At 40.5% G+C, this 27,681-nt stretch overlaps 1 protein-coding gene and 1 long non-coding RNA gene across 2 annotated transcripts in view; one reads left to right on the forward strand and one right to left on the reverse strand.

Annotated features, from left to right (window-relative positions):
- LOC103814207 (L-threonine dehydratase catabolic TdcB-like) overlaps positions 1 to 27,681 on the reverse strand; it is a 32,386-nt gene that overhangs the window by 3,611 nt on the left and 1,094 nt on the right. Inside the window, exons 2-10 of the mRNA XM_030241365.2 lie at positions 20,454 to 20,796; positions 16,210 to 16,326; positions 15,085 to 15,326; positions 10,855 to 11,020; positions 10,312 to 10,408; positions 9,358 to 9,433; positions 8,587 to 8,712; positions 7,207 to 7,374; positions 6,837 to 6,894 (exon numbers count right to left, since the gene is read on the reverse strand). Coding sequence (XP_030097225.1) covers positions 6,837 to 6,894; positions 7,207 to 7,374; positions 8,587 to 8,712; positions 9,358 to 9,433; positions 10,312 to 10,408; positions 10,855 to 11,020; positions 15,085 to 15,326; positions 16,210 to 16,326; positions 20,454 to 20,796 — 1,393 coding nt within the window. The remainder of the gene's footprint in view (positions 1 to 6,836; positions 6,895 to 7,206; positions 7,375 to 8,586; positions 8,713 to 9,357; positions 9,434 to 10,311; positions 10,409 to 10,854; positions 11,021 to 15,084; positions 15,327 to 16,209; positions 16,327 to 20,453; positions 20,797 to 27,681) is intronic.
- Positions 3,113 to 3,862, forward strand: LOC108961638 (uncharacterized). The gene is made up of 2 exons (XR_001989995.3): positions 3,113 to 3,389; positions 3,685 to 3,862. It is a non-coding gene; the product is annotated as an uncharacterized LOC108961638 (long non-coding RNA).

Raw genomic sequence — 27,681 nt, forward strand, 5'->3', positions numbered from 1 at the left:
AATGGCAATTTTCCTATTTTTCTATAATCTCACTTTTTTGCATACTCACAAATCTGCCCCATCACTTGAAAGCCTGGGCACTAGCAAAGATGAAGCACCAAATTAAAGGCACAGAAGGAAAATTATACTTGACAATTTGAGGCTCCTAACTTTCATTACTGATAGTCCTGCTGGAAAAATCACTGGTGTTGAAAGTGCCACATGGGGAAAAGACCTCACAGAAATGTGGAAATCTAGCAAGGAAAGGACCCAAGATGAGTTACAGGGCAGCTACAGAGAGTTCATTGTAGCAGCAAATCTACAGAGAGCAGAGAAACAAGGAGCCATGATAACCTGGGCTGCTCCAGACATGCCCTGTCAAAATGTTCCTATCAGAGCTGCATCCCTTTTAGAAAGCAAAAAATACTCTAATTTGGAACTGTCTTAAAATAACAATAAGCCTTTTGCAAAACTGTTGAATGAAAATATAAAACACTAACACTCCAAGTTAATCTAAATAGACATAGCTCACTTAATTAGAAAACTGGCTACAGCTTCTCAAATACCCCTCCTGAAATGAGGCACAATTCTGATCTGTTCTTGAAATTCTTTGCCTCTTGTGCTGCACATAGTTCTATTTGTTTGGTTCTTTGGAATGCAAATTAGATGCTAATTTATTTCTTATTCAAAAAAGTGGACTTTAATCTCAAGAGAAGGATAGTCATAGAGGACAAGTAATAATGAGGAAAGGGGAGAGAACACAATGATTGGGAAAAGTATCTGAGAGCACCAATGTACCCAATACCCATTATCCATTCCCTGCCTCATGTAAAATCCCCAAAGCTTTGCAATCATATCTTCAAGGGGACACACACATCTCACATGGAGTCTGTAATTAAAAAAGCAAGATTTTTCCTTTTCCAGAGTAATCATGCCTGCTTTGTCCTGAGTAAATAAATTTCTGCTCCTGGAAGCAGTCTGCATGTGGGAGATTCAGCCTTGAATGTCTGGTAGCAAGCTGTGGCTCTGCCCTGGAACCAAGCATGGGGAAGCATTTTGATTTATGGCTAATGATCCTCTCTGCCCTTTCCTTTCTGCTCATGATGGAAACCAGGCAGACCTCACTAGACTGGAGCCAGAGAGCTTGTGAGCAGGTTGGATAAGCACCGTCATTTTGTTCTAAGCATGCACCACAACCAGCAGCTGATAAGGGAGACACTATGCTGCAGTGGATCTTAAAAGTACTAATGGCCACAGCAGTGATAAAAAGCAACCCCAGAAATTCACCTGATTTTTCACAGTTGTCAAAGAAAGGAATAGAGAATTTGGCCCCAGCAGGAGTGAAGAGACTATCACACAGCACCTCAGGGCAGCTCCAGATCTCAGCAGCAAGGAAGGCAAGAATTTACTGTCTTGCATAGATTAAGCCAATTTACACTGCAGTTATACTTTCAGAAACTTTCTCTCTTGCCTGGGACACATAATTTACATGAGTGTCCAACAGAGCAACCCTCACATTCACAGGGAGTTGATGAGGTTATATTTATGTGAGATGCTGAAGCACCCCAATAGCTATAGGAGGGTGCACAGCTATCAATGACCTAAGAGTAACTGCACCAAAAGTTTCTTATTTAAGAATAAATGACAAAACCTATTGCCAGATCTTTCTTGTACACCAGACAAGGTAACTTACAACAACTAGAGAAAAATTTACTTGAAACTTATCTCTTACTGATAAGTCCTCAGAACTTACATAAGATTTTTGAACCTGCAGAGCTGTTATTGGCTGCAGGGCCAGCTGTGCACAGCACACCTTGCTTTTCTGTGTATCAAAAACCCCACAAAACCACCAATAGCAGAGTGCATTTTACAAATTTCTCTCCTACATATTTGTTGGATTCAATATATAAATAAATAAATAATTGTCTGGTCCAGTAGGACCAATAAAATAACCAGACAGATGGACCTTTTACTGCATTTAAAGTTCCATTCCCTGTGACAGGTAATCTAAAGATACATTTCAGCCAAAGGGTTTAGTCAGCCTGAAAGTTTTTTTCAGAGCAGGCCTACAAGTAATTAAAGACAGAAGAGATTTCACTGAATATTGATGGCTTGTGGGGTTTATTTAATAACTGGAAATTATTAAGGAAGCAGAACAAAGGCTAAAAAAAAAATTAAAGGAAAAATTTATAACAAGTTATTGCTGTACAACACCAAAATCCAGATGCATAAATCCAAATTCTCTTTGGAATTACGCTGACTTCAAAGAGAGGAAATTTCATAACTTCACAAAAGGAAGAAATTTGCAAAGTTATGTGCTAAATAGGGTGGACAGCTCTAGTCCCTTTTAACTGCAAGATCTTATAGTGGAGGCACTTCACCTTTTAGATCATATTTTCCTAGATTTTAAAAATGAATTTGGCATGTCTGTCAGCTCCCTGATGCCTACTATCTGTAGGCTGCGTGTGCAAATAACACTGGGTGGACAGGCTGAGCCAATGTTAGAGAGCAGAAGAAATGTGAGTAGTACTGCTGAATCAAGAGATTTCAGTCTTTTGTGCTTTCCCAGGTTCCATGGAAAGCTAATCCTAAATAACCAGTGCAGTTCTTTATGTCTGTGAATCATCAATTGAACCTTTGCATTCTGCTTCTTTAATTCTAGAAATCATCGTAAGCTGTCTCTTTGCATAACTTAGCATTCATGATACACCACATTTAGCGACATTATAGGTTTGTTTGCAGGAAAGTCACTGGAATTAAGAGTGAAAACTTCATTTATATACGCTGGTTTCTGTTCTGTATTTAGAAAAAGTGGTTTCTTTTAAAAAAGTCAACAACTGGGCAATTTTCTGAATTATTTGGTAAACACCCAGTGTAGATTACGTCACATTACAGATTGTTTGGTAACAGCAGCTCAGCTGATGGTTTGGGGATCAGCTGCCAGATTGTCCCCATGGTCAGAGCAATGGGATGCTTGAGAAAGAGTGCAGCAGCTGTCAGCTGGTTGTGCAACCTGAGCCCTTATCTTTTGGCACTTGGGGCATTCAGGTGGGTGAGCACCAGCAGGAACAAGCTGCAGCCACGTTACGTAAGGCAGGTAATAACCCACAGGAACTCCCAGACCCTCCCCAGGGCCAGCCTCTCCTCCAGCTGGGCTAGGCTGCCCTGTGCCACAGTCTGCTGTGGAATGCCATCAAAGAACATGACCAAATTCTTCTGGAGAGCCTCAGAAGAAATGGAGTGTTTTGCTTCACACTCCCAGTGTCTCCACTTTGCAGTTGGGGAATGGAACATGGAAAGAGAGCCTTGCCCAGGGTCATGCAGGAAATGCTTTGGGAATGATAGCATCCTGCACATCTTAGCTGTACAGCAGCCTTCTCCTGTGTATTTGCTTCACAGGGCAATAACAGGTAATGTGCTGGCAACTGGGGACTCTAATCCAAAACATTCCCTTCCACCCTTTACAAGTTGGCCCAAATGAATTTATTCAAATTGATCAGAGCAGACTAAAATAATTCATTGAGCTCTGGCCTGAGGTGAATGAACTGTATGAGAAAAACAGGCACTATACCACACAAAGCCAGGAATTTCAGCATCCCTGGGAGAATGTGTAATGTTACTGAAAAGAGAAGGAAATATTTATGATTTAGCATTTTCATGCACAGACAAGAGGGAGAAGTAATGTGGTGGATGTTCTTTTTACAGGCAGTCTCTTCCAAGTTCTTCAGAACCACAGCACAGTGAAGCTCCCAAGAGGTCTGCAGTGACCAGACAACCCATAATGCCAGACAGGAGTGAGCCCAGACGGAGCACTGCCACCACTGCAGGGCAAACACCACCCACTGAAAAGCTGCTGAGGCAATAAAAACCTTACCGAACCCTCCTGGACCTGCCAGTTTGATTATGCTGGGGTGTCAGTGGTGAGAAGACTTTTCTAGAAAATTGATGAGCTCAAAGTTTTTTTTTTCAACTAGGTTGCCCAAAAAATATACACTTACTAAGCAGGCAAGCTGCTGAACTACTTCGTAGCAAAGAATGTCCTCACCTTATTAAGTTGCTTATTGATTTGTTCATTGACTTCTCTTTGAGCCAATAGTAATATGAAATTAAAGGGACTTAAATGGTTTTAAAGAGGTTTATGTATGGAAGTAGTTTAAGTAATAAGTTGTCCCAGTTGAATCTGAGGAATATTACTGATGGAGAAGAGAGAAAGTTCACAGAAGCAAGTTGCAGCTTCCTCTCATGAATTGGTAGTTCTTTAGATATCTGTATCCCCTTAACTGGCGATATCATATGATTATTTAATTAGCTCAGATCTTTTTTCTGTCTAGATATTCCCTGTCATCTAACCTCCTTCAACAGGTGTCAAATGTGAAGCCTACCAGACTGGTTATTTGTCTGATTTGCTAATTATCTATTTCAATATAGGGGCTTTGGAAGTAGTTTCCTAACCAGCCAGGTAAGACTGAATTAAGGTGCAGCCCTCTGCGAGAAAGAAATCCAGAATGAGTCACAAGGGAAGAGAATCTAAACTGGAGGTATGAGCAGGCAGAATCCTAAAGAAACTCCCATAATATTCCATGAAACACAAGCAGCTGATCCCTCTGCACAAGGCACTTCTTACTCTAATATAGAGTAATATATTCCTTCCTTATTTTTTAGTCAAGAAAAAAAATCTCTTATTTTTGCCAGTAAAATGTTCCAAAAGTTTTTTTTTTCAGAAGTGTAGTTTGAACATAAAATTTCATTTTAGAAAGTCTTTACTTTTTCATGAAATCAGGCTATCAGCAAAGATCTTCTCACAGAGTGTTCCAAGTGTGCACTAGGTGAACAAACACTTATCCAGAAATGCATTTCACTAGAATGAAAAAAACCCAACCAAAGCAGCTCTATCATCCTAATAAGTGACTAGAAGCCAAGTTTCTCTCTGTTAGAAATAAAAGGGTACATCTAAAAGGATGATTAAATACTGAGGCAATAATCTTGACAGGACAGATTTAGTGTTTCAAATCAGGATCTATGCTCGCTGCTCTGTTCTGCCAAACACCCAATCTACATCCACAGTCAAAAGTCCACATTAAAGTCAGAATGAAATGGATATAGCTGCAACGCCTTTCTTGTTATTACTGCCAGTCCAGCACAAGGTGATAATTTTGGTTCTTGATCCAGGTTTAAATTCATACCTTATTTTATGTGCTGCAATTTATACTACAAATGCTTAAAATGTTTTGATGACACAGGTCTTTGGCTCTTAGAAACAACAAAGAAAACACCAAAACATCCCTCACAGGTATTAGCTTTACTCTGAAAATAGATATTTTTTCTTGTACCTGGATAGAGCAAATTCATTTTGATGCTTACATATAAACTCTATCTTTTATCCTTTTTGATTACATGTGTTTTAATTTTCAAAGAAAGCTTCACAGTTCTCTAGATATCCCCAGATAGAGCTGCTTGCAGATGTCTGTATGTCTGGGTCTCTACTTTGTACTTCACATCTAATTATTTTATTGGCTCTCCCAGACTGATTGAAAGCCTTCATGCAAATCCAATATCCAATAAAATTATTCAGGGATGCAGATTCCTCCCTTCTACCCTTTTGTACAACATTTTCAGATTCTTGAAGTGAAATTACACTGTGTTTAAAGTACAGGGAATAGTATATGGCACTGTTTTCATTCAGGGCCTGTATTTACTAAAAACTAAAAAATAAACCAAACAAAAAAAAAAAAAAAAAAAAACCAAAAAAAACACCTAAGACAGTAGATTTCATTTGATTTGCTCAATAGCATTAGTAAAACTACAAGCCTCACTCCATAAAAGTGGCATTGAAAACTTGATAAGAGTTACAGGTTTTATTGAATCTAGCCATCAGTGAAAAGCATTTCCAGAGCTAAGTTGGTCACCCAGAGGGATTTATCCACCTCATGCAGCAAGTGCCACGTTATCTCCAAATCAGCCAAACCAGTGAGCTGGCCCATCATTATGGCACCCTGCAGAACAATGTGGGTTAAGTCCTAGATGCTTGAGAGTACTGATGATATCATGTACTACAGGGATCTTTAATCTACCTCTTCTTTATATCTGCAAGTGAAAATATTGGGCAGGCTTTTGCATCCAGGCAGGAAATTAAATTTAAAGGCCAAAATCAAAGAGATTGCTTACCCAAAAACATTTCTGCACCCCAGTTATGAGCCTATTTAGCAAAGATCTCTTGACTTCCACCTGGGGTTTCACAAACTAAGTCAGGTTGGACCTGAACAGCAATAGCATGAAATCAGTAGGACCACGCCTTTGCCAAACCAGTTGAAATAAGAGATGCATCATAAGAAAAATGGTCCTTTTAAGAGACACCATTAGCTGGTAACACCTCTACTCTATTTCTGCACCCAATACTCAGCAAAGGGATAATGGCTTTCCTCTGTGCTCTTGGTGGCTAGGAAACAAAATTGAGTCCCTAGTTTAAAATGAGTATTCCTTAAGAGTAAGGGTGTTCTCTACATTGCTTCAAGGCAAACATGTCAGACAATTACAGCCAGCCTACACAGCTGGCTCTTCAAGTTCTGGATGGATGCTGCAGCTTGCTCACCTCCTCCAGCACCTACCACACATGTCAGGAGCAATGCAACACCTGGAGTACTTCGCCAGGGTGTTGCAACAGCAAGTAAAACTGGTCTTGTGTTATTTATATGCCTGCTAAGTGTTTGGCAAGAAGCTCTATAACACAGAGGAAATAATCTATGACACTCTGCATGTTCTGTTTGACTTCTTCAACATGGGCATAAGGAGACAGGGAAACAGAATAAACCAGGGGAGGCCAGTACTATTAGGGAAACTGAAATCGCATCTCCTCTTACCTCGACAGTGAAGAGCTCAGATGTCACAAATGTGCGTTCTTGTTTGATATCCAAAACTCTAAATCAAATAAGGGACAAATAAGAGATCACAACAATCCCCTGTCATTGCAAAACAGTTTCTGCAAGTGTTTGGAGAGTAAATAACTTTCCTTCTTTCTGAATTAGACACAATTCTATGCTACAAAGGTGTTTTCAGATTAGAACAAAAATGAAGGAAATAAAAACTTTTCTGCAATATAACAAGTAAAAAAACTTTGATGAATTAATTACTTACAGACTTGGCTTCAGAGATGCTTGGAAACATTTCCTAATCTTTAATAATCTTTGTGCTAATCTGTGATTATATTTCCCAACTATTAGTCTGATTTACCTTGCTTCCTCCCGAGCCAAAATCTCCAGTAGCTTTGACATGTCTCCTGGGCAGTCAGAAATCACAAGGGAAAATCTGCACACTCTGTTATCCAGGGTCAGGGCACGAGCTATGCACTGTTGCAGCAAATGTAATTCCAGGTTTCCACTGCATATAACAACTGCCACTCTGAAAACAGACAGAAAAACAAGAGTTTTGATTAGCACTTGCCTGAGTAAAGGAACTATAAATCATAAAGACTGTGCCAATATCAGCCTAAGGTCTGCTAGAACCTCCCCTCAATAAGTATTACAGATTAGAGGGCTCTTGCCTCAGTATCCATTGTGAGCAGGTAGGGGAAGCCTATAATTTGGCTGCATTAGTTCTTCTGAAATGTTGTTTTCATTTCTCATTTCCTGGAGATTTGAGTTTTGTTAGAGATAATGAGCTGGAGAACTGTAGATCTAGGTTGCAAGTTTTAAGAATTTGATATAATTCTCACCTGGAAGTTCTAAGTTTCAGCCTCTTACTGATCAGACAAATGTATGTTCAAGGTTTTCTGTAACCATTGATTAAATTCATCACAACCCTGAAAAATGAGTGCAGAAATGTTTGAAGTGTAAGTGAAGAGCCACAAGATTAGTCTATGAAAATCTGTCTCTGCTGAGTCGAACCTAATCTCTGTGCATCTTCCCTTTCATTGTAGCTGTACTAAAATGTGTTGCTGCTCTGTGTGTACTGCCAGTCTGTTCTGAAGAATTGCCTCAGCAGTATTTTGGTGTACAATGCTGCGCACTAGAAATTTTATTTTGTCTTGAGGGCATGTATGTTTAAATACATTCTGGACTATGACCTGAGCCAAGGCTCAATCCACTTAAGTGCTGAGTCCTCAAGCTGAGAGCAAGGCAGCACTCGACCACATGTTAAACACTAAGCACAAGGATAATCTCTCTGACTGTGTGGACAGTTCTCAGGACTGGGAGGCAGGTGCACTGGGTCACTGCAGCAGACAGCCTAGCTCCTGTCCCACCACATGCAGGGCTGGATTCCACAAGTGGAACAAGAGGACACAACAGGCTGACAAGGGCAGGACACTGTCCTGGCAGGTGTGACAATGCCTCATGGAGCTATAGCTGCCTCTTCCCCAGATATCTGAGAATCAAGGAAAGGGACAAGATTTGTCAGGTCCCCAGGCTGCCATCTGTCTGGCTCAGCACAATCTTACCACCTGTGACCAGGCCAGTCAGTCTGAAGTTTCTGCCACCGACGAGCCCCTTGCCAGTTCAGGGGCAGGAACTGCCTGGTCACCCAGAGAACAAGTAGATTTTCACTTTTTCCTAGGACCAAGGTGCTCAGTCCCATGTTTTTGCCACAGTTCCCTGTTTGCAGTAGCTGCTGTACCTTTTACCCTTCAACTCAGGCAGTTTCCCTGCCACCAGTGCTGCAAGCCCAATGGCCCCTTCTGCATCAACTGTGGCTCGCTCATACTCCAGCAGCCTCAGCATTGAAATGAGGATGTCCTCCTCCCTGAAAGCAAGAGACTTGGGTCAAAACAAATCCAATCAAAAGAGCTCCCAAAAGTATAAGATAATACATTTATGGGTAACTGGGTTCTTCCCATCCACCCAGATACATGTGATCCCCAAGTGGTGTTACAGAATGCTCTGCTGCTGGGGGTGAGTGTACATCTCAGACTCATTATTAACTGAAAGACAGGAGGGCTTGCTACCTAGAAATATTACCTAACTCCTAGGATTAAGTATATTCCACAAATGTGGCCTTTTTGTGAAGATTTAGAAGAGGTTTGTCAAGGGCTGCCTTCAAGTGTTATAGAACACAAGGACAAGTTTTACACACAGAGAATGACCAGGTAGTGGTGGCAGGTGAAATTTGGCCAGAGAGTGAGTTTGGACAACACTTTTCTTCATATCACTTAGTTTTAAGTAGTCCTGTGAGGAGCTGGGAGTTGTACTTGATAATCCTCCATGGATCTCTTTCAATTCGAGATATTCTGTGATTTCTGTGATTTGTGGGTCTGGGTTCAAAGTCTTCAGTGCCCCTCTTGGAAGGAAAGGTACCCCATCCCCACATTCCCCCAGTCTGCATGTTGCATTTTTCACATACAATAATGCGCATCCAGTATTATTCATTTCACTGTTTTTCTTGACCTACCTCACAGCAACAACTTTATCCACAAGCTTCCCAGTCAGCTGCAAAGAATTGCTGCCAAAGCAAACTCCACTCACATCTGCAGATTTCAAAAGACAAAAATATGAAGTTGGCTGCTTTAGACACATTCAACATTTTTTAAAGTCCTGGCTGGTTTGTGCCCTTAATGAGTGCAGCACACTGCTGTTATATGACCTTAAGTTGCTTGGTTTTTTTCATGCAATAGAAATGTGTTTGGCAATGAGAGACCAAATCTCACAAGAAGACTTTGCCATTTTGGACCTCTTCAAGAAACTTCTGATACCACACTGGCATTGTTGCAGTCTGAGAGTGACCCTGCAGCCCTGTGCTTTTCACTGTTCAACAAGGATTAAAGGAGAGGAGACTCAAGCATGGTACTGGGATTGTTAGCTCCAGCAGGACAGCTGGCTAAGACTGCAAACACAGGCAGAGCTAACCAAGAGAAATTAGAAGTTTCTTACAAAACTTCCATTTAATCCAAAACTTCCAGAGATTTGAACATCAGGCAAACAGGATGTTCTTAAACTGCTTAACAGATGAGGTTTTTGAACAAATTATAAGGAAACAACTCTACTATTTATAAACACTTTTGTTCTGAGAACAGTTTTGTGTCTAAATATTAAGGCACTGCATCATTTTCCTGCCTTTTCCCCAAGAGCTTTCCCATTGACTTCACTGGTTTAGATGCTGTGTGTGAGCACAACGTTCAGACAATATACTCTCCTATTTCTAAGTATTCATGTGCACTGGAAATAATATTTTACCCCATCAGGGTGTGGGGGGAAATGTGGCAGAAGTTGCTCTTAGAGCTTGGATTAAATTCTGACTCTTCAGAGAACTCCCTTAATAAAATAAGAAATAATAAGAAAATTATATACTTGGAGAAATCTCTTCAAACCTGTATTTTACCTCCAAAAGAATACTGCACTTTCTCACCTCCATAGAAGTGATGATTGTTGCAGGCCTGGTCATCATTTGGGTGGCCAGCTTTTAAGGACTGTTGCAATACTGGGAAACTTTCAGATTCAACTCCCTGAGGAAGAGAGAGGTTGTCACTTTTTTATTGAACCAGTTGTAACAGAAGTTGCCACCAAAGTAGTCAAATCTACGGAAATTTCCTCTTCAAATTAACAATAAATTTCAAGTGTCAGAACAACCATGTTACCACTAAACTTATTCCGTGGCTTACTTAGGACCAAATGTTTCCAGTAAGAACTTATTTCAAAACGCAGAACTGGATTTTATTTGCTTAGGAAAAGTCTTCCCACACTTTTCTCTTAAATCCAGCCAGACAGCCAAGGGACAGGAACTTCCCTGGTTCTTACAGGGTCTTCTCTGAGGCAAAGCCCATGGGATCAGATAGTTCCTGTCCCCAGTGCAGGCAGTCTCTGCAAGTGTCACTAGATACCACTGTCTTTTGTAAACAGCTGTGGTGAAAGCCACCCAAATACAATGCTTAATAGGTGAAAGGCAACTTACAATTACAGAAATATGTGGGTTGAGGTGTTTGAGTGCAGCAGCTGACCCTGCCAGCAAGCCACAGTGGCCTCCTGCAGGGAAAATCACTGCGTCCAGCTTTGGCACCTGCTCGTACATCTCCAGCCCCACGGTTCCCAGGCCTGACAGGTACACAGCACTGTCCTCCCTGGGGGAAGGAAGGGCACACAGTAGCAGAGGTCACAGTTGTCAGTGCAGGAATAATAATTCCATCTACTACTTTCGAGATATTGTTCAGCAGAAAAAGATAAATGTGAGAGTAAATCAGCAGCACGTGAGGGGAGGAGGTGATGCAGCAGGACTGTGCCATCAGGTGGATCACAGCATGCTGCTGCCTACTGGGAGAAAACCTGTGCCGTAGAAAAGCCCCTCCACAAGTCTTCAGACTGAAGAGCACTTAACTCCCATTGTTATCAGGGGTTTACAGAACTGGCAGGGACAAGTCATATTTCCATTGCCATCACTACCTTCTGCTTTAAATGTTGCAGTCTAAACTACAAGCAAAGCCTCAAAAAGAAATTCCCTCTCTACTTATCAGTGGATGTAGTGTTTGTGATGAATGGAAATTTTCATGAGATTTTTTCATGAGATTTAAGCAGTGTGTTCAACCTCACAAATATCAGAGATTGCTAGAGTTGTCTTTCCACAGTCCATGGCCAATATCTGATACCTTTCCATTAAGTGAAGCATTTAGTCATGCCAAAATATTTACTGTTAAAATACTTTCAGGCAAATGTAGGATAAATAATAGGGACAAGCAGCATCAAAAAAAATTGAAGAAAATTCCACTATAAAGTTGTGACTGACTTGGATCTATTTCTAAAAGCTGGTTTGCATTTTATGTACAAGTTAGCAATGATGTAAATGTAAGAAAATAAATATGAGCTCTCTGTACAGTCTGCTTTTTCTGACAATTCTGTCAGAAAAAGCAGACTGTACAGAGAGCAAATTGACAAACAGATACAATGGAAGTACTTGATTTACTTGACCCAAGGATGTTTGGGTACTGGGAAACTGTTTTTATTACTGTACCTGTTAGGCACAGAGAGGCTCAGTGTAGGAGCACAGAATTCCTGCAAGGAGGAGACAAAGGCCCTTGAGAAGTAGCCTCACAGAAAATTCTTCAGGGCAAGGGTCTATATAACTACATAAGAAAGGATAGGATTAATGAACTTCCACTCCTGTAGTGCAGCCAAAGACAAAGGCAAGAAATCATAGTGGAACAAGTAACTGAATCCTTGTATTTATGGTCTTTATCAAGATACTGAAGGAGCTCTCTCCTCCTCCTTATAGGTGACAAAATACACCACTGGCCTCCTGAACAGTTCTGGAGACTTATTCCCAAATAAGATTCAGATCCAAGTTTGTGGGGCTACCCCTGCCATAGTTCCATGGGGTACAAGGGGACCTGCAAAAATGAATGAAGGCTTGGAATATTCACTGAAGGAATAAAGCCTCTCTAACAACTGAAAACTGTCCAGAATAAAACTGCTCAAAGCATAGAGAGCTGTTAGCAATTTGAATCAGTATTTAAGATCATCATGTTTTCCTTGCTAACATCCAGTTGAAACGTCAGTTCACTGATGAGCCATCAGCTTTTATAATAAAATGGATGAATTTCTTGTCATTGTGACTGATAACTTCTGCTTTTTGAAAGTAAAAAATATATCATATGCTATTGAGGTAAAATGAAGGAAGAGGGCAGATAAATCTAAAGACTGCAGACTGAAACAAGCATTTTTGAGCCAGAGCCAGAAAGTTGGATATTTGCCTTCTGAAATGTGTGATACATCAGCAATCAAAGATGGGCTGTCAGGATGTAGTTTTCCAATGAAGTTTTGGTGTGGCAGCTAGAAGGCTCTGTTCCTATCTATTCCAAGGAAAGAACTCAGTCTGTTGGATAGAGTAACAGACTAACCAGATCAGAAATAATCAGGTTCAATCAGCATTTAGATATGGAGTTACACAAGAAGAAATGGGCTCTCAAGGATGGAAGGTGTGCAATGCAATCTGCAGCACCCTTTCCTCCCTGATTCACAAAGGAATGTTTCTCACATCCTCACAGAGATACTGAATTAATTATTGGCAATAGTCACATTGCATTTATAATGAGGTCCTGAGCCCCTGTAGTTAGTAAAAATTTCATGGCACCTAGGCAGCAATTAGGCAGACTAAATTATTGAATTCCAATTTGAAAAATCACGTTTCCTTCCTGGGATTCCCCAGGAAGTTGCAACCAAGTAAAAAGTGTCCTTCATCTATTTGAATTCTTGCGTGGTCATTTTCATGACACAGTATTTTAATTGCACCCAGCAATGGGAAGAGCTGGCAGTGACACACCCAGCTGCAGGGCATCGCCCCTGCAGGCACAGCCCAGCCCAGTCACGTAGGGTCTGCTTCAGGAAGGGCAGAATGAGTTCCTCTCTGGGTGAGGAGACCCAGAGACCAAATTGCTAGGGATTGTATCCAAGCTAGAATTAAACTGAAATACAAGGACATTTTGGAAGTTCCATTCTAACACTTGGGAGCTCAGCTAGTATTTTACAAAGAGCTTTGGCAAGTGACAAGAATGTGTGTCAGACCCACAATGGAGAAGACTGGCCATCCATAAAGGCATACATTACACTGGGAAATCTCTCCAGATCTACACATAAACAAATATTTTTCAGATATTCCATTATGAAAAGCCTCACAATTGAAGTGGGGTTTTTTCCTTTTGTTTTTTTTTCAGTGAAAAATTCCATCTGTGTGGTTTTAATTGAACACAGTCCCAGATGGAACCACTTGTTTCTTGTAACCTGGAACCTGAAATAAATCAGAGTGCTTTAGTATTCTTAATGGTAGTGTGCATACAGAGTTCCTCAGTGTTGGATGTTGAAGTTCTACACAGGCATTGTCCCTGGAGCTTCATGAACCTGGAGAATATCTGCCTTATGTAACTTAAATCATTATTGAATGATGAAGGGAAGATTAAACATGAAATTACAATAAAATAATTTAGTTCTGTTGTGTGAACGTGATAGTTGATGCAAGCCAGCTGGAGGTTAACACATCAATTGAAAAATTTATTTGGGAATTACCAAATTATTTGGAAATCACCAAATTATGGAAAACTGTGGTTTTCAAAGGAGCTTAAAAGTGTTTAAAATTCATTGTTCAGGGCCCCTCATTCCCCACTGAAAATCCCAGTCTGGGACAAGACTGTGCCCATGCTGGCAGACCACGAACCAGCCCTGTGTGTCACTGGCTGCTGGCAGAACTACCAGAGGTGTTGAACAGTACAGTCTGCAGCATTGCCTTCCCAACACACCAGCTGGGAAAGAGCTGAGGACTTCCTCTGTTCTGCTCATTCTAGGATCTTCTTCCCAGGCAACAACCCTCACCATGACTGTGTTTGAGGCAGCAGTGCTGGGAGCTGGAGGGGAATGGGCCCTCCCTGCAGAGGATGCCATACAAACACCAGGAGTGGGATGAAGCCTGTTAATGATTAACACCTGATCAGGTACCCTGATCTGGAATGTGCTTTTGGAAATCTTTCTTGAAGAAAGGTTAAAAAAGAAAAGGGGGTGGGCCAGGGGAATGCGTAAGAGAGATTTGAGAGAAAAGGAAAAAGGTATGAGTTCTAAGTGGTTTTTGCCCATCTTACCTATGTTTTTGTTAGATCTGCCTTGTCCAGTGACCTCTAATAGTTCAAATTTAGATTTATGCTCCTCCTTAGCTATTTTAAATGTATGTGTGAAGTAGCCTCTTAATCATCCTTTTTTCAAGACAGTATCAGTTTTGTTCCTCACACCAGATATCTGAAAATCTTGGAGCATTAACCTTCTCTTGTTCCACATTTTCCCACTGAACTATTTTCATTAAAGAGTAACTTTTACTCACCGAACTTCAAACAGAGAGACCAGAAATGAACACCAGCCTAAATACTTTCTGACAGAGTCACTAAAGAATTAAACTATCGCCACTATCATGTAAGCTCATAGAAATCAGAGTTTGCCTAATTGAGGGGCAGAGGAGTGTGTTTCATTTTGTTCAACATCCCCAGATGCTACAGAAAGACACGATTTGTGCCTGGGAACACCTAACTGTCCACATTCCTGGTAAGAGGAGCGTTTGGATGAGCTGTGGTAACATTTTAATGAAACTAATTGTTTTTGCAGAGCTGTGCAAGCACCTAATGAGATCTCTCTAATGTGCCTGGCTTTCACTCACTCTTCCAGGTAGAGGTAGCCATTCTCCTGTGCCAGCCTGCGGGCGTGCACCTGGGAGTCCCTGGCAGTGGTGCCGTAGGAGATGACCATGGCCCCGTAGTCGCGGCACATCCTCACCCGGGCCGGGGCCGTGCTGGTGCACAGGATGACAAACACGGGCACACGGAGCTCTGAGGCGTGGTGAGCAACAGCCATGGAGAAGTTACTGTCCGAGGCCACAATCACTCCTTTTCTTTGCTGCTCCTGAAAACCAGGGTTGTTATTGCACATCAGACAGGGTCACATAGCTGTCCCATATGATCCTGGACCATTCTGGCTTCCTTTTTTCCCTTTACTAGCTGATTGAATTGTGATATTATGGTACACTATATGCATGGCTGGTGTGATCTCAGGATTTACACACAAAGATAAAACAGCACAAGATCAATCCCTTTGCCTGCATTCCTCTGGGTTCAATTCTTGTTCCATGGGAAAGAGGATCACAGAAGATCTGATCACAGAAGAGCTGATAGCAGGTCCCTCAGAGCATATATCTCTGCTCTGCCTGTATGAAATAAATTTCTTTTAATAGAAGATTTTATTTATATTACGAAAGGCTGGAATAACCACTGCTCTGGGCTGCTGTCTCATGCCTATTTTAACAATTACTGCAGAGACTCCTATGACAATGGCAATAATCTCCTATGACAAATGATAAACAAGCTATTCATGTAAGAAAACTGAAATTCATTACAAAATCAGTCGGTGATCTAGATCTTTGTCATCACTCATTGTAATTCAATTTCATCATTGCTCATCAGTTTGGTGGTTTCAACACATCAGAACTACAGTACACATAAAAACACTTGCATCTTAATGCCACAAGAAAATGCTGGTGTTTCCATTTTGCAAGCTTTTGTTTCAAACATTTTTAAGAATTTCACCGGCAGATCAGCCAATTGTAAATAAAGTAGTATTTTACATTCAGACCTATCTCTGTTCACATGCTGTGTTCAGTACAATGATTCTAAAGACAAGAAACACTGTGATTCCATGGAGATTAGAGGTAAATTTATCTTCAACTCTGCTCCATTTTTGTGAAGCAGAGCTACTCTACTTCTTTTTGAATGCTGACATTTTGCTATACCTGAGGCAATGACATCAGAAGGTAAAGTACACCTCGTTCCTTCACAGACCCTGTGTACTGGAGGAACTCCTTCTTCAAGTAGATGTCCATTCCATACTGCTTGGATAGCCTAGAATACTGGAGTAGATAAATAATATGTCAATAGATCTACCATTAAGAAAAAACTTCCACACCCCATCAGCTGCCTGTTAAGGCATGAATTCTACTGCTATATATGAGCTCCAAAAAGCAAAATTCATCTTCTGGTTCTTCAGTCACAACAGAGTATTGTTACCTACCAGGTCCTTCTGCTTTATGGAAGTGATTTTCAAACTCACTGCAGTGAAATATGGACCACATGCCATTAAGAACTCTGAAAATAGCACTTGCTTTGGATCTTACTGTTCAAACACAGGCATTAAAATAAATATTTTCAATTATCTCAAAACTCATGCCTCCAGTACTTGCCAGAACTGGATACTGACTACCCAAAAAATGAGGTAATCATCTAATAGATACAAAGGCCATCAGAAAAAACCTCCTTGAGCCCCATTATGGCTCAGCTATGGTTTCTGCCACTGATTCACTACTGAGTGTTGTCTATTTTGCATCCTGAGGCCAGTAGAAAATTATTAAAGAAATTTCTTACTCAAAGAAAAATGGAAACAATAAAAACAATTTCCCAGGACTGCAAGTGTAAGCAGCAGCTGTTTGGAAAAGCTTACTGTTTGGAACAGAAATGAAGCCTGAGCTGAGGGGAATTAGAAAGCACATTACATGTGATGCAGTGCCCAAGTGCATGATTTTTAAAAATTTTTAAAGGCAAATATTTGTTAAGATTTATAATAAGACCCTCCCAGCATGTATCAACATATTAATTTCCTATTACCATATTCATTAAACCCAGAGTTTTACACAAGATAACTTGTGAAATAGAGCTGCAGTAAGCCTCTGGGTGCCAGCTCCTCAGGCTTACTGCAGCTCTATTTCAGAACTGGCTCCATCTCCTCTATTGGCTGCCAAATCAAATGAGGCCCTGGTGATTTAGGGGATCAAGTCCTCATTTAAGATAAGTCATGAAGTGAGACAGATCCAAAACCAGCACAACAAAATATTTCTCTCAAGCAATATCTGGCAGTGTCGTACATACAATGTATAGTGTACACACTGACATTGTTTTCAGACTGCAGGACTTTCCAAGGGAATTTTATAAACTAAATATATCTGATCAGACACTTGCTTTAAAGTATGCAGTTAAACTACATGTTTCAGGTGAATGTTTCAAGGCTTTTTAGTGGACTTCCAAGCATATGTTTAAGTTTCTCACCCATAGGTGGGGCTAGATTCTCTATTTTGCTTCTGAAAATCCTGACATGAGAGCTACCACTTGCTGCTCCTTTGCAAATCTGGCTGCAGAAACTGAAACAATGGAAAGTGCTTAGCACACTAATAGGATAATAGTTTATATCCTAAACATCCTAATCTATGAGAATGCCTATGCAAAATAATACAAGAGCACCATAAAAGAAATGCTACCAGTGCTTCACATACCATACTTGTTTCTGTAGATAATCTTGGATTCCCTGTAAATCCAAGATTTAGAGGGAACAATCAGAAAAAGGATTTAAGGAGAAGAATCCTGAAATAAAGTTGCTAAGCCTCCTACATTTAAAACTGTGTCATTAAGTCACTCTTTTCCACAGGGGTGGTGTACTTTAGATTGATATTTATCTTTAATTTTGATAGTCAGGATTTTAACTCTTTAGGTTATCCTTTTTGTCTTCCTTTAACTGAGGATTTTTTCATATAGCCTAAATATAGGCATCAGTGCTATTTGCAGTTCAACTGACCTGATGTGTGACCTCTTAAGACTCATTGAACCAGCCTGTAAGATTTGCTTTGAGTCACTGTGATCTTATCTAAGGACTACAGATACCATGTCCAAGGTACAGCACACAGCACAGCCTCCCTCTGGCATCCACAAAGCTAACACAACACAACCCTCACAGCTCCTTCATCAGTAGTCAAGCCAGGTGTCCAGCTTGATGTCAGTTCCTCATTTTCTTGGGCTTACTACCTCTTGGACATGTTACAATTCACTCGTGATGCCATATCTCATCTCCAAGGCAAACTCCTGCCTAAGGAACCAGGATGCTCCATCCATGGTTTTACCTGCAGATTAGGAATCACCCTATGCAAAGTGTTTCTCCCTTCAATTAATTAAATGGATGATAGTCACACTCACTTTGTTAGTCTAAAGAAATTTCCTTTAAAGGGGCTCTTACCTCTACACAATGAGTTAAAATAAAGGTTTTCTGTGTTTTTCTTGACACCACTCTGTGCTTTTGAAACAGTGCATTGAATGCACTAAAAACTTCTGCTGGAACATTACTTTGAATAACAACAGTCATGGGTTATTTTTACAGTAAAATATACAGGTTTTTATATGAGTATAGGTTTTCCACTATTTGGATAACTTTAAAAGAATAATTCATAAAAAAAGACTTAAGTGAGACTGTTTACTAAAACGGTAGATGCAGAAAGGGGATACAACTGGGTTTTATAAATCTGCCAGGGACAACCAGGAGAGAGGAGCTATCTAAGTTGAGGGGTGTCATGGTTTAACCTCAGCTGGCAACTAAATATCATCCTACCACTTGCTCATTTCCCTGCTCCCGTGCTCTGGGCAAGATGAGAATTAGAAGGGTAAAAGTAAGACGTCTCATGGGTTGGGATAAGAACAATTAGTAAGAATAAATAAATAAATACATAAATAAATAAATAAATAACAACAATGCAATTAAAATGAAAATAACAAAGAGAGATAATAAGACCCAAGAAAGACAGCTTATGCAATTGAAAACAATCGCTCACCAACCATCAGCTGATGACCAGCCTGGCCCTAAGCCACAGCCCCCCAGCCAGCTTTCCCCCTTATTTAATTGCTGAGCAAGGTGTCACATGGTGTAGGATGTCCCTTTGGTCAGTTTGGGTCAGCAGCTCCAGCTGTCTCCCCTCCCAACTCCTTGTACATCCCCAGTCTTTTCACTGGTGGGATGGAGTGAGGAAGAGGAAACATCTCGTCTCTGTGTAAGAGCTGCTCAGCAGTAACGAAAACATCGCTGTCTTATCAACAATATTTTCATCACAAATCCAAAATCCATCCCAGCCCCATACCAGCTAGTGTGAAGAAAATTAACTCTACCTTAGCCAAAATTTGCCTGCTTTCCAGCCAAATCTTTTGTGCCACCTGACAGCCCCAAACCATTTTACCATGTCCTTTGACACAAGACCCACTTCAGAAATGTGCTACAAAAAGCACAGCTGTCCTTATTTTGGGAACACCATCCTAAAAAACCCACAGTGGAAGCAGTTACAATGTCTGTGCATCAGCAGGCACCATATGGGAACAAGGAGAACTGCTGCACTTTGAGAACCCAACCACTTCACTCCAGGGACTGCTAACCCCAAGTAGATTGCAAGATTCTTACCCTGTGCAAGTCAGAAAAACAATCCACAAGGGTTCACTGAGACTGTGATTTGGGACTGCTGCTAGGAATTGCCATTTGGCAAAGACACTCTTTTCACCCACCAAAAGGAAAAGAGATTACCCAGAGTAGCCTGCTTGAAGAGCTCTCAACAGTAGAAAAACACTCTGAAAAAGTACAGAAACACAGTACAGGTTGCCATTGTATTTCTCTTGTGCTTTAGCAGACCTTGTACGTTGATGGGAGAATCTCAGTTGTTTCGACACCAATTACAGGTGCACATGTTTGTGTGCATCCTTATTTTGCTGAGGACACCTGTGGCAGAATACCTGGTTACAGAACATATCCAGCCCTTCCTGGTTGGCCTGACTGAGAAGGCAAACCTGTACCTTCAAACCCTCCAAATATGAGGGCTGGTTCCAAAACAGACCCTCCCACAAGAGTGCTTACCCAGACACTCATAGTCTGCCACCTCCAACTCAGGTTCCTTATAGGAGTTTTTCACTGGGAGCATAATACCACAGTGCATTAAGTCTAGGCCTAATGTGGTTTATCCTTTGTTTACAGGTCACTGCAATCTTTGAGGATTTAGGTTAGTGTAAACAGATAAGAAGAAAATTATTATTGACAGTTAAACACAATTAATATGAACAAGAGTCTTCTCACACAGATCTATCTGCTGCAATTCACAGATACCCTTTCTTCAATTCTAATCAACTTTCCTAAGGAAAATGAAAAGAAACATTGAAAGAATGCAAAACCATAAAGATTCCCTACCATGCAGGGGGTTTTCTGAACACCACACTGGATTTTGAAGGCTGCTGCACTAATGTCTTCAAACCGAATCAGCCTGTTACAGCTTGCCAGGCTGGTCCTACTGCTTGGCTGAGGGATGCAGGAAAGGGCATCCCTAAGTAACTCCTCATTTCGGCTCACTATCTTCATTTCCCAGGTCTTCACATCCCCATTCAGGTAATCCTCCTCACCAAAATCCTTCAGTCTCTCGGGGTTGATAGAGGGTGCCTTCTGCCCAATAAGGCCATTTCTTACAGGGACATCCTTACAGCAGTGAAGATCACAAACTGCTGGGATATCTTGTTTCTTTATTTTATTGTCATCCCTGAAAACAAATAAAAGAAACTTGTTAAAAAGGCTTGGATGATTAAAGATTTGATACTTAGCATTTTAGAAGGACGCCCATCTCAGTTGCTCTTTGCAAGCCTCAAACAAGCAGAGTGAGTTGTTACTGACATAATACCTACCTGTAGGTGCACTTTAAGATACTGTAAGCCTTCCAGCTGTTAGAAAAGCCACAAATAACTCAACATGTGGGCAAACTTTGAAACTATCCTACCCATGAAAATAAGAAATATACAATCTGTGCTGTCTGGACAGCAAGACCTTCCTTAGTACTCGGTATTCAATCAGCAATGATCCTAGTTCAGTGATTCCAAAAATTTTGGAATAACTGGAGTTGTATTTTCTGTACACAATTCTATCTCTTTTAAAAAAGGCAAGGAGTTGCTGCAGACCATTCCCATACACTATTAATAGCAGTAACAAATGCCACTATGTTGTACATGTGCTCTCTGCCCTTGCATACTTGCAGAGAGTACTCTTGACAGCCATCAACTGCCTCGTGAGGGGAAGGAAATTACTTTGATTAGGCATAATAATTATATCCTCCTACAGAGCTAAAGAATTAGGTCTTCTGATCTGTGGGTTTACATTTCATGGGTAAATATCTGTGTAGATAAGGCAGAAATGGGATGGCACAAAAACTCCTTCCCCAAGAAACAGTCGAGAGATAGCACTGCTAGAAAAAATGGCAGGATTTGCCTCCTTCAGCTGTCTGACTCTATGGTCCACAGTGTCCAGACCACAAGGAACGCTGTACTGTGGTGCAGGATTCTGCAGCCCTACTAGCAGATACATGCAAAGCTTCTAGGAATTCTTGGAATTTGGGGATTATTATGGGGAAAGGGAGCATTAAGCAGAAGACCAGTGATTTGGAAAAGAGCTGATACCACCCCTGGTTTGTAGCTGTGATTAGACAGATGGTGTAAGCTCCTCTACATGACTCACTATTAATCTATTTGGTGGAAATGGTTTTCTAAAAGCAAATGTGTTAAATTATGTCAGAGATTCCAGCGTTATCTCCAACAAAAAAATATTTACCTTTTTCCTAAAATAATTTGGGTCTAAGTTTTGCAGCTATCCATTAATAGAACTGGCTAAAGCACATTTTACAGCAGTGATCAACACCATAATATGCTTTGTAGCAACTTCCAAAAGAATTTTTAAATATTTAGAAACTTCTTTATTTTGAGCAATTGCCCACTTTGGGCAGTATCATCCATTTCCTTAATGGTATCAATAATCTGTGCCAGTAGCTCTGGCTCCTATCACACTTCCAATTCCTCCACTGAGGAATTCACATAACAATATGGGCAACATAAAATGTTTTATTATTAGAATCAAGTAATATACCACAGCATCAATCATTCTGTATATCTTCACAGGAGAAAATTTTTGTAGCAAGACCTTCACTCTAAAATTAATGAGAACACTAATTTTCTAAGATAAATAAACTATATACACATTTTTAACCTCTTTATGTAGAAATTTGTGATCTTAAGTATTTTCCCAATACTTTATCTTAAAGCTGATACAGCCTAACACCAGTCATTCTGCTTGAAATCAAGAAACTTAGCAAGGAGCTCTGTTCCATACATTTCTGCATCTCTGCTCCATTGGGGTTAGACAGCTGGAACACTTCATAAAGATGTTAAGCTTCCAGTGTTAGCTCGGGCGCACATTAGTCTGCTTAATGCAAAGCTGAGAGCCAGATCAGACTGCCTCCCTGTGAACTTGGTACAGCACAGCCCCCAAAAAACAACAGCAGCAGCATCCAGGAGGCCACAGTGCTGGCAGAGTTCGTTCCATGCCTCTCCCTACCAAAAAAATATTTTCTGTATCACAGTCTCCCATAACCACTCCAAAAGGAAGAACAGAGAGGTCTTATTTCTGAACATACTGTCTAAAATGTTTAGCAAGCATTAGCAATGAATTATGTTCTTACACTGGAAATGGTTTAAAGGGGTCTATGTAGGGTAAAAAAAAAAAAAAAAAGGCAGATCAAAAATTTGTGAGTTTATGGTTCAAAATTTTTAACCAACTGGCATTTGAGATTGAAGAACAATTCTCATTTTTCATTGCATCTGTTGCAATCAAAAAGTCTATAAAAACACCCAGCCAAACATGACCACAAGAAGTTTATCAATGAAGCAGGATTCTGTGAGAAAGTACAACTGCAGGGTAATGCCTCATCGCACCAGTGCTATCAAATATTTGTACCTGCAGGTAGACTAAGATGGTATATTGATTTTTTGCCTGTCTTAGGTTTCCCTTTTTTTGGCAGAAAATAAAAGGAGGGAAGTAAATCAGATTCTCAGCCCTTGATGCGCAGTACTACTCCCATGACTCTAATGGAGACAACACCTTGTGACCAATGGAGAAGAGAAACAGAAATCAAACAGCTGTAAAATATGTATAGGCTTTTCAGGCTTGAGTTTGCTTTAGAGCACATCTGAATTATTACCATCTCAATATTTAATACAAAAACTATCATACATTTGCATCTGAAAAGTCAGCAGCCTCTTTATCAAGGGGATATCATTCTATTGTACATATATGTATTGTGTGTATTTATTTCAGAATAACTTTGAGTCTTCTTCTACACCCTCATGTTTCATTTACATTGGAGAACGTCATTTTCCCATATTGAGCCCACCTGGATGTGCCACAGACCCTCCTAGAGCTCTCAAACTCCCCAGGTAAACAGTGGGCTGAGGTTTGATCACATATCACAAATAGGCAACTGATGTCCCTGTTGGGTCAAAAGTATTTCTTGCCTCAAAAGCATTCCACATGCTTGGCAGAGATCTAGATGGATTTCTTTTACAGGAACAGCCAAAGCAGGCAGCAAAGCATGCAAGTGCTCACAAAAACACAGCACATGACTTCTCAAGCACAGTCAAAACACAGCCCCTACTCCAGCAGCCATGTCCACCAGCTGAAGATCTGAGCCAATATAAATCCAAACCCCACCATTATAAAGCACTGCTCCTTTCAAATGGAGCTTTTCCTTTTTTGGAGCTTGTCACAAGTTTTCATTAAAAGGTCTGTTTATTTCCAGACATAAAACAAACACCCAGCTGGCAAGCTTTTTTACTTGGTTATAAATTACAACATTTTACCTTTAAAGTGATTAGTAAAAGCAAACATGAAAATACAGTTTATAAACCTACTTTTTCAAGAACAGCTGCTCAGCATAACTGGAAAAAAAAAGAGAAGATCCATATGCAGACTTTCCATAAACAATTAAGGCACAGGAAAAAATATCATTTGTTTTACATATTTTAAAATCTCAAAGTCAATGCAAAAACAGTGTGTACCAAAATGTACTCCTACAATAATAAAAAGCAACAACTTGGAATGAATCATTTTTCTATTTCCAGTTTGTTTTTTTGAACCTACTGATAATATTCATCAAGTTAAACAGCACTGGGGAAAAATTTCAAAAATAGCAATATTAACAAACTAAGAAAATAATAAAACCAGCAAAAATAATTTTGGAAAGATGAAAGGCAATAATATGCACACTATACCTAAAGACCACAGCTGTTGCCTTTGTTAGACAGAGAAGTGTCCAAGTGTGCAGTGAGGGACAGTTACATGTCCCCATGGTGAAGCACTTCAGATTGCCTCCCTCAGGACCCACAAAACAGACTAAACAGATTAAACTGATGCACTGGATCTCCTCAGCTTCTAAAACTGAAGGAACAAAATCTGCAAAATCATGCATGTCCAGGGAATAGCAAAGTGTGAAAGACTAGTCACCATTCTGCCCAGTATAAATGTTAGGGGGAGATGGTATTCAAGTATGAGGTAGAAAATTTAAAATTTTGCTTCTTAGAGAAAATAATTAGCTGACAGAACTCATGGCAAGAGGACTCTATGAAGAACAACAAAGTAAATGGGCTCCTAAAAAAAATGCACAACTAAATGGAAATAGTGACCAATCCACACATTGTTCAAGAATTAATCTGTGATTCAAGAAGTCTCTGAGCAAACTCCATGAAAGCATGTAAGACAAAGTGTCTTAGGTGGCTTTCATTTTTCTCCCAGTTCTATTACTGGCCACCCCTGGAGAGAGGACACAGAGGAGGACTGCTCTTTGGCCTGACCCAGAGTTGATTGCAGATGTACCCAATGCCAGCAGTTAGCCTATTTGTCAGCTTTTACACTTTAAAAATGAGTCACAACAGCATGTTTTGAGCCAGACATGAAGTTGAAGTTATGGACATACATTCCCATGTACTGGTTCCCAGATGGAAATTCAACTGTCACAGAAGGAAACTACTTTCAATATAAGACTGAAAACTCAGCCTTTCTTTGTCATTTCCACAGCAGCTTTTGTCATCTGCATTCACAGTGATACACATTCACTATAAAGAGGGACTGACAGTGTTGTGAAATGTGCAGTTGAGCAGTCACAAAATGTTAAGATTGAATACCACTTTAAACTCATATGCACATGTTCTCTACATGTGGATTTTCATTTTGTCTTTTTTTAATGTTTTGGGTGTAGGGGTTTCTTAAGGTCATACCTATATGCTGCCATCACCTTCAGGCTCCCTGAGGACTTTCCTGGAGCACGCTGACCAAGAGGCATTGGTAAGAAACAGCTTTAGACAGATTTGTCACCTGCTTTCAGGTAACTGGGCTCAGATCTTACACCTGCAAGTTCAGAATACTTATTAAGGCAAAAGGTGACCCCATTTGAAGTCACTTCTGCCTCTTCGCTCAGTGTTGAGCAGAGATGGGTCAGGTACAGGGGGCAAGGCAGGGTGAGCAGCCTGCTGGAGGTAGCAATCTCCTTGGCTTATGACTGCAATGTGGCTGGGGCTGGGATCTCCTCTTACAGGAGTGAGAAAGAGGCAATCCCAGGATATGACAGAGAGGGCCCTTTCCCTCATCCAAATCCCTTTTACCCAGAACCTTTCCAGCTCCATTAATCCTTCTAATTCCATGTCCCAATGCTGTCTCCTCTGACCCTTATCGCCACCTGAGCCTCCCAGACCCCTCTGACACTTTCCTTGTTTGTTGCAATCCCCTTTTCAAGTAGCTCATAAAAATTCCTGTTCCATCTCAACTCCTCTTCTACCTTTTTACCCATTCCCAAATATGGCAATAGCAGCAATTCTTTAAAGCATCTCACCAACTTGTGCAAGTGTGACTTAATGAAAGAAAAATGTTAGAAAAAATAGAGGCTTGCTGAGATAAAATTATCAAGAAGGATCATAACAAATGTCATCTTCACTACCAGAAATTCCAGGTTAGGCACTCAATAGTGTCTGAGTGCCCTGCACACCACTACAGGGTGACAAGTAAACTGCAGGCACAGGGAAGGAACACAGTAAATTTGACAATTCTCTTGCTTTGACAATAAATTCAAAACAGATCAAAGACAATAATGCACTCTAAATATGACTGTCTTGAGTTATCATTATTTTGATATTGAATTATCAGTATTTTGTGTAATATTAGTACTTAGAAACACCCATTTGAGACTGTATCACTCCAACTAGTGGCACATACGGGATGGAAATATATGATGTTTATCTGATCTTTATATATCTAAAGCCTATGCAAAGTGATTGCTCTTAAATCACATAGGAATCACCAGCACCTTCCCCTAAACAGAAGGACAAGTTCAGCAAATATTAGCTCAACTTTATTGATGGAAACTGGGACACAGACAGATCCAGTGACTTGCCTAAGACTTCCGCAGGGCTATTTATCAGAGTGTCTTAAAGACAAGGAGGTGGGGGCATAGTAACCATGCTGGGTGACAAAAGTGTAAGCACTGTGACCATCCAGCACAGCTACATAATAACCAAGCCTTGAGACTGAGCAGGTCTTTAGAACTCTATTCATCATATACAGGTCTGATGAACCCCTGTGATGCTGCACCAGCGACACACACAAAGAAAGCTCAAGCTCATGCAGCAAACAACCAAGCTGTATTATAACCTCTGATAAAATCTCTCCTTACTTTTAGCAAGTCAGATTTAACAGAACCTGAGCTTAGCACTATATATCTCCATCTGTGGTCATAATCTATTGCCATTCTTCTGTACACACTATGCACATGCCATTGCTTACTGCTGTCAATGGCAACTGGGTGTCAGCTGCTAAATAGAAAACACTGGGAAAAGCAATCTGAAAGCAAGAGGAATTCACAAGGCCACCCATGATGGAAATGTTGAAGCAGAGGTAACCAACAGTCCCTCAAACAGACCCATCCCTCTCAAAAATTCTTGTAAGACATCCACAGCTGTGAGTGTCAAATGATAGCTATCCAACACTGCACAGAGTTTGGCAGCCAAAACTCATTAAGCAATTAAACTTTTTCCTAAATTGAATGTATTCTGAGTGTAGAGGTTTTCTGGTGATTAACACATATTCATAATTCACTTCCAGTTAGGAACGAATAGCATAATTCAAAATAGAGGAAAGAGTGGTCCTATGCTGAAAGGAGATCAACAGTGCACTGCAGAACAGGTCATATCATGGGTTACTTTGGGCAAGCCCTTTTTACAGTGCAGAAGACCTTGTCTTCCCCTTTATGAACAGCATTAAGTCCACTGAAGCAATTTAAATGTTAACAACATCCGTGACAAGGAGATGCAGGAAATGAGAATTGTTCCTTGTTTGTACCACATCTGGCAAAACCAGAGCGTGATCTCAGTAGTGGTGTCCAGATAATAAAATGGAGGGAAAAACAAACTATGGAAAAGGTTAAGAATGAGGTTGCACAACACCACCATGCCATGTGTGTGCACAGCCTCAGCTCATGCTACACAAGGACACTAGATGACTCTTAAATTCCATCTGCACCATCCAAGTCTGACAACAGGAATTTAAGATCACCATAAGC

Source organism: Serinus canaria, chromosome 6 (genome assembly GCF_022539315.1).
Source record: "Serinus canaria isolate serCan28SL12 chromosome 6, serCan2020, whole genome shotgun sequence".
NCBI lineage: Eukaryota > Metazoa > Chordata > Aves > Passeriformes > Fringillidae > Serinus > Serinus canaria.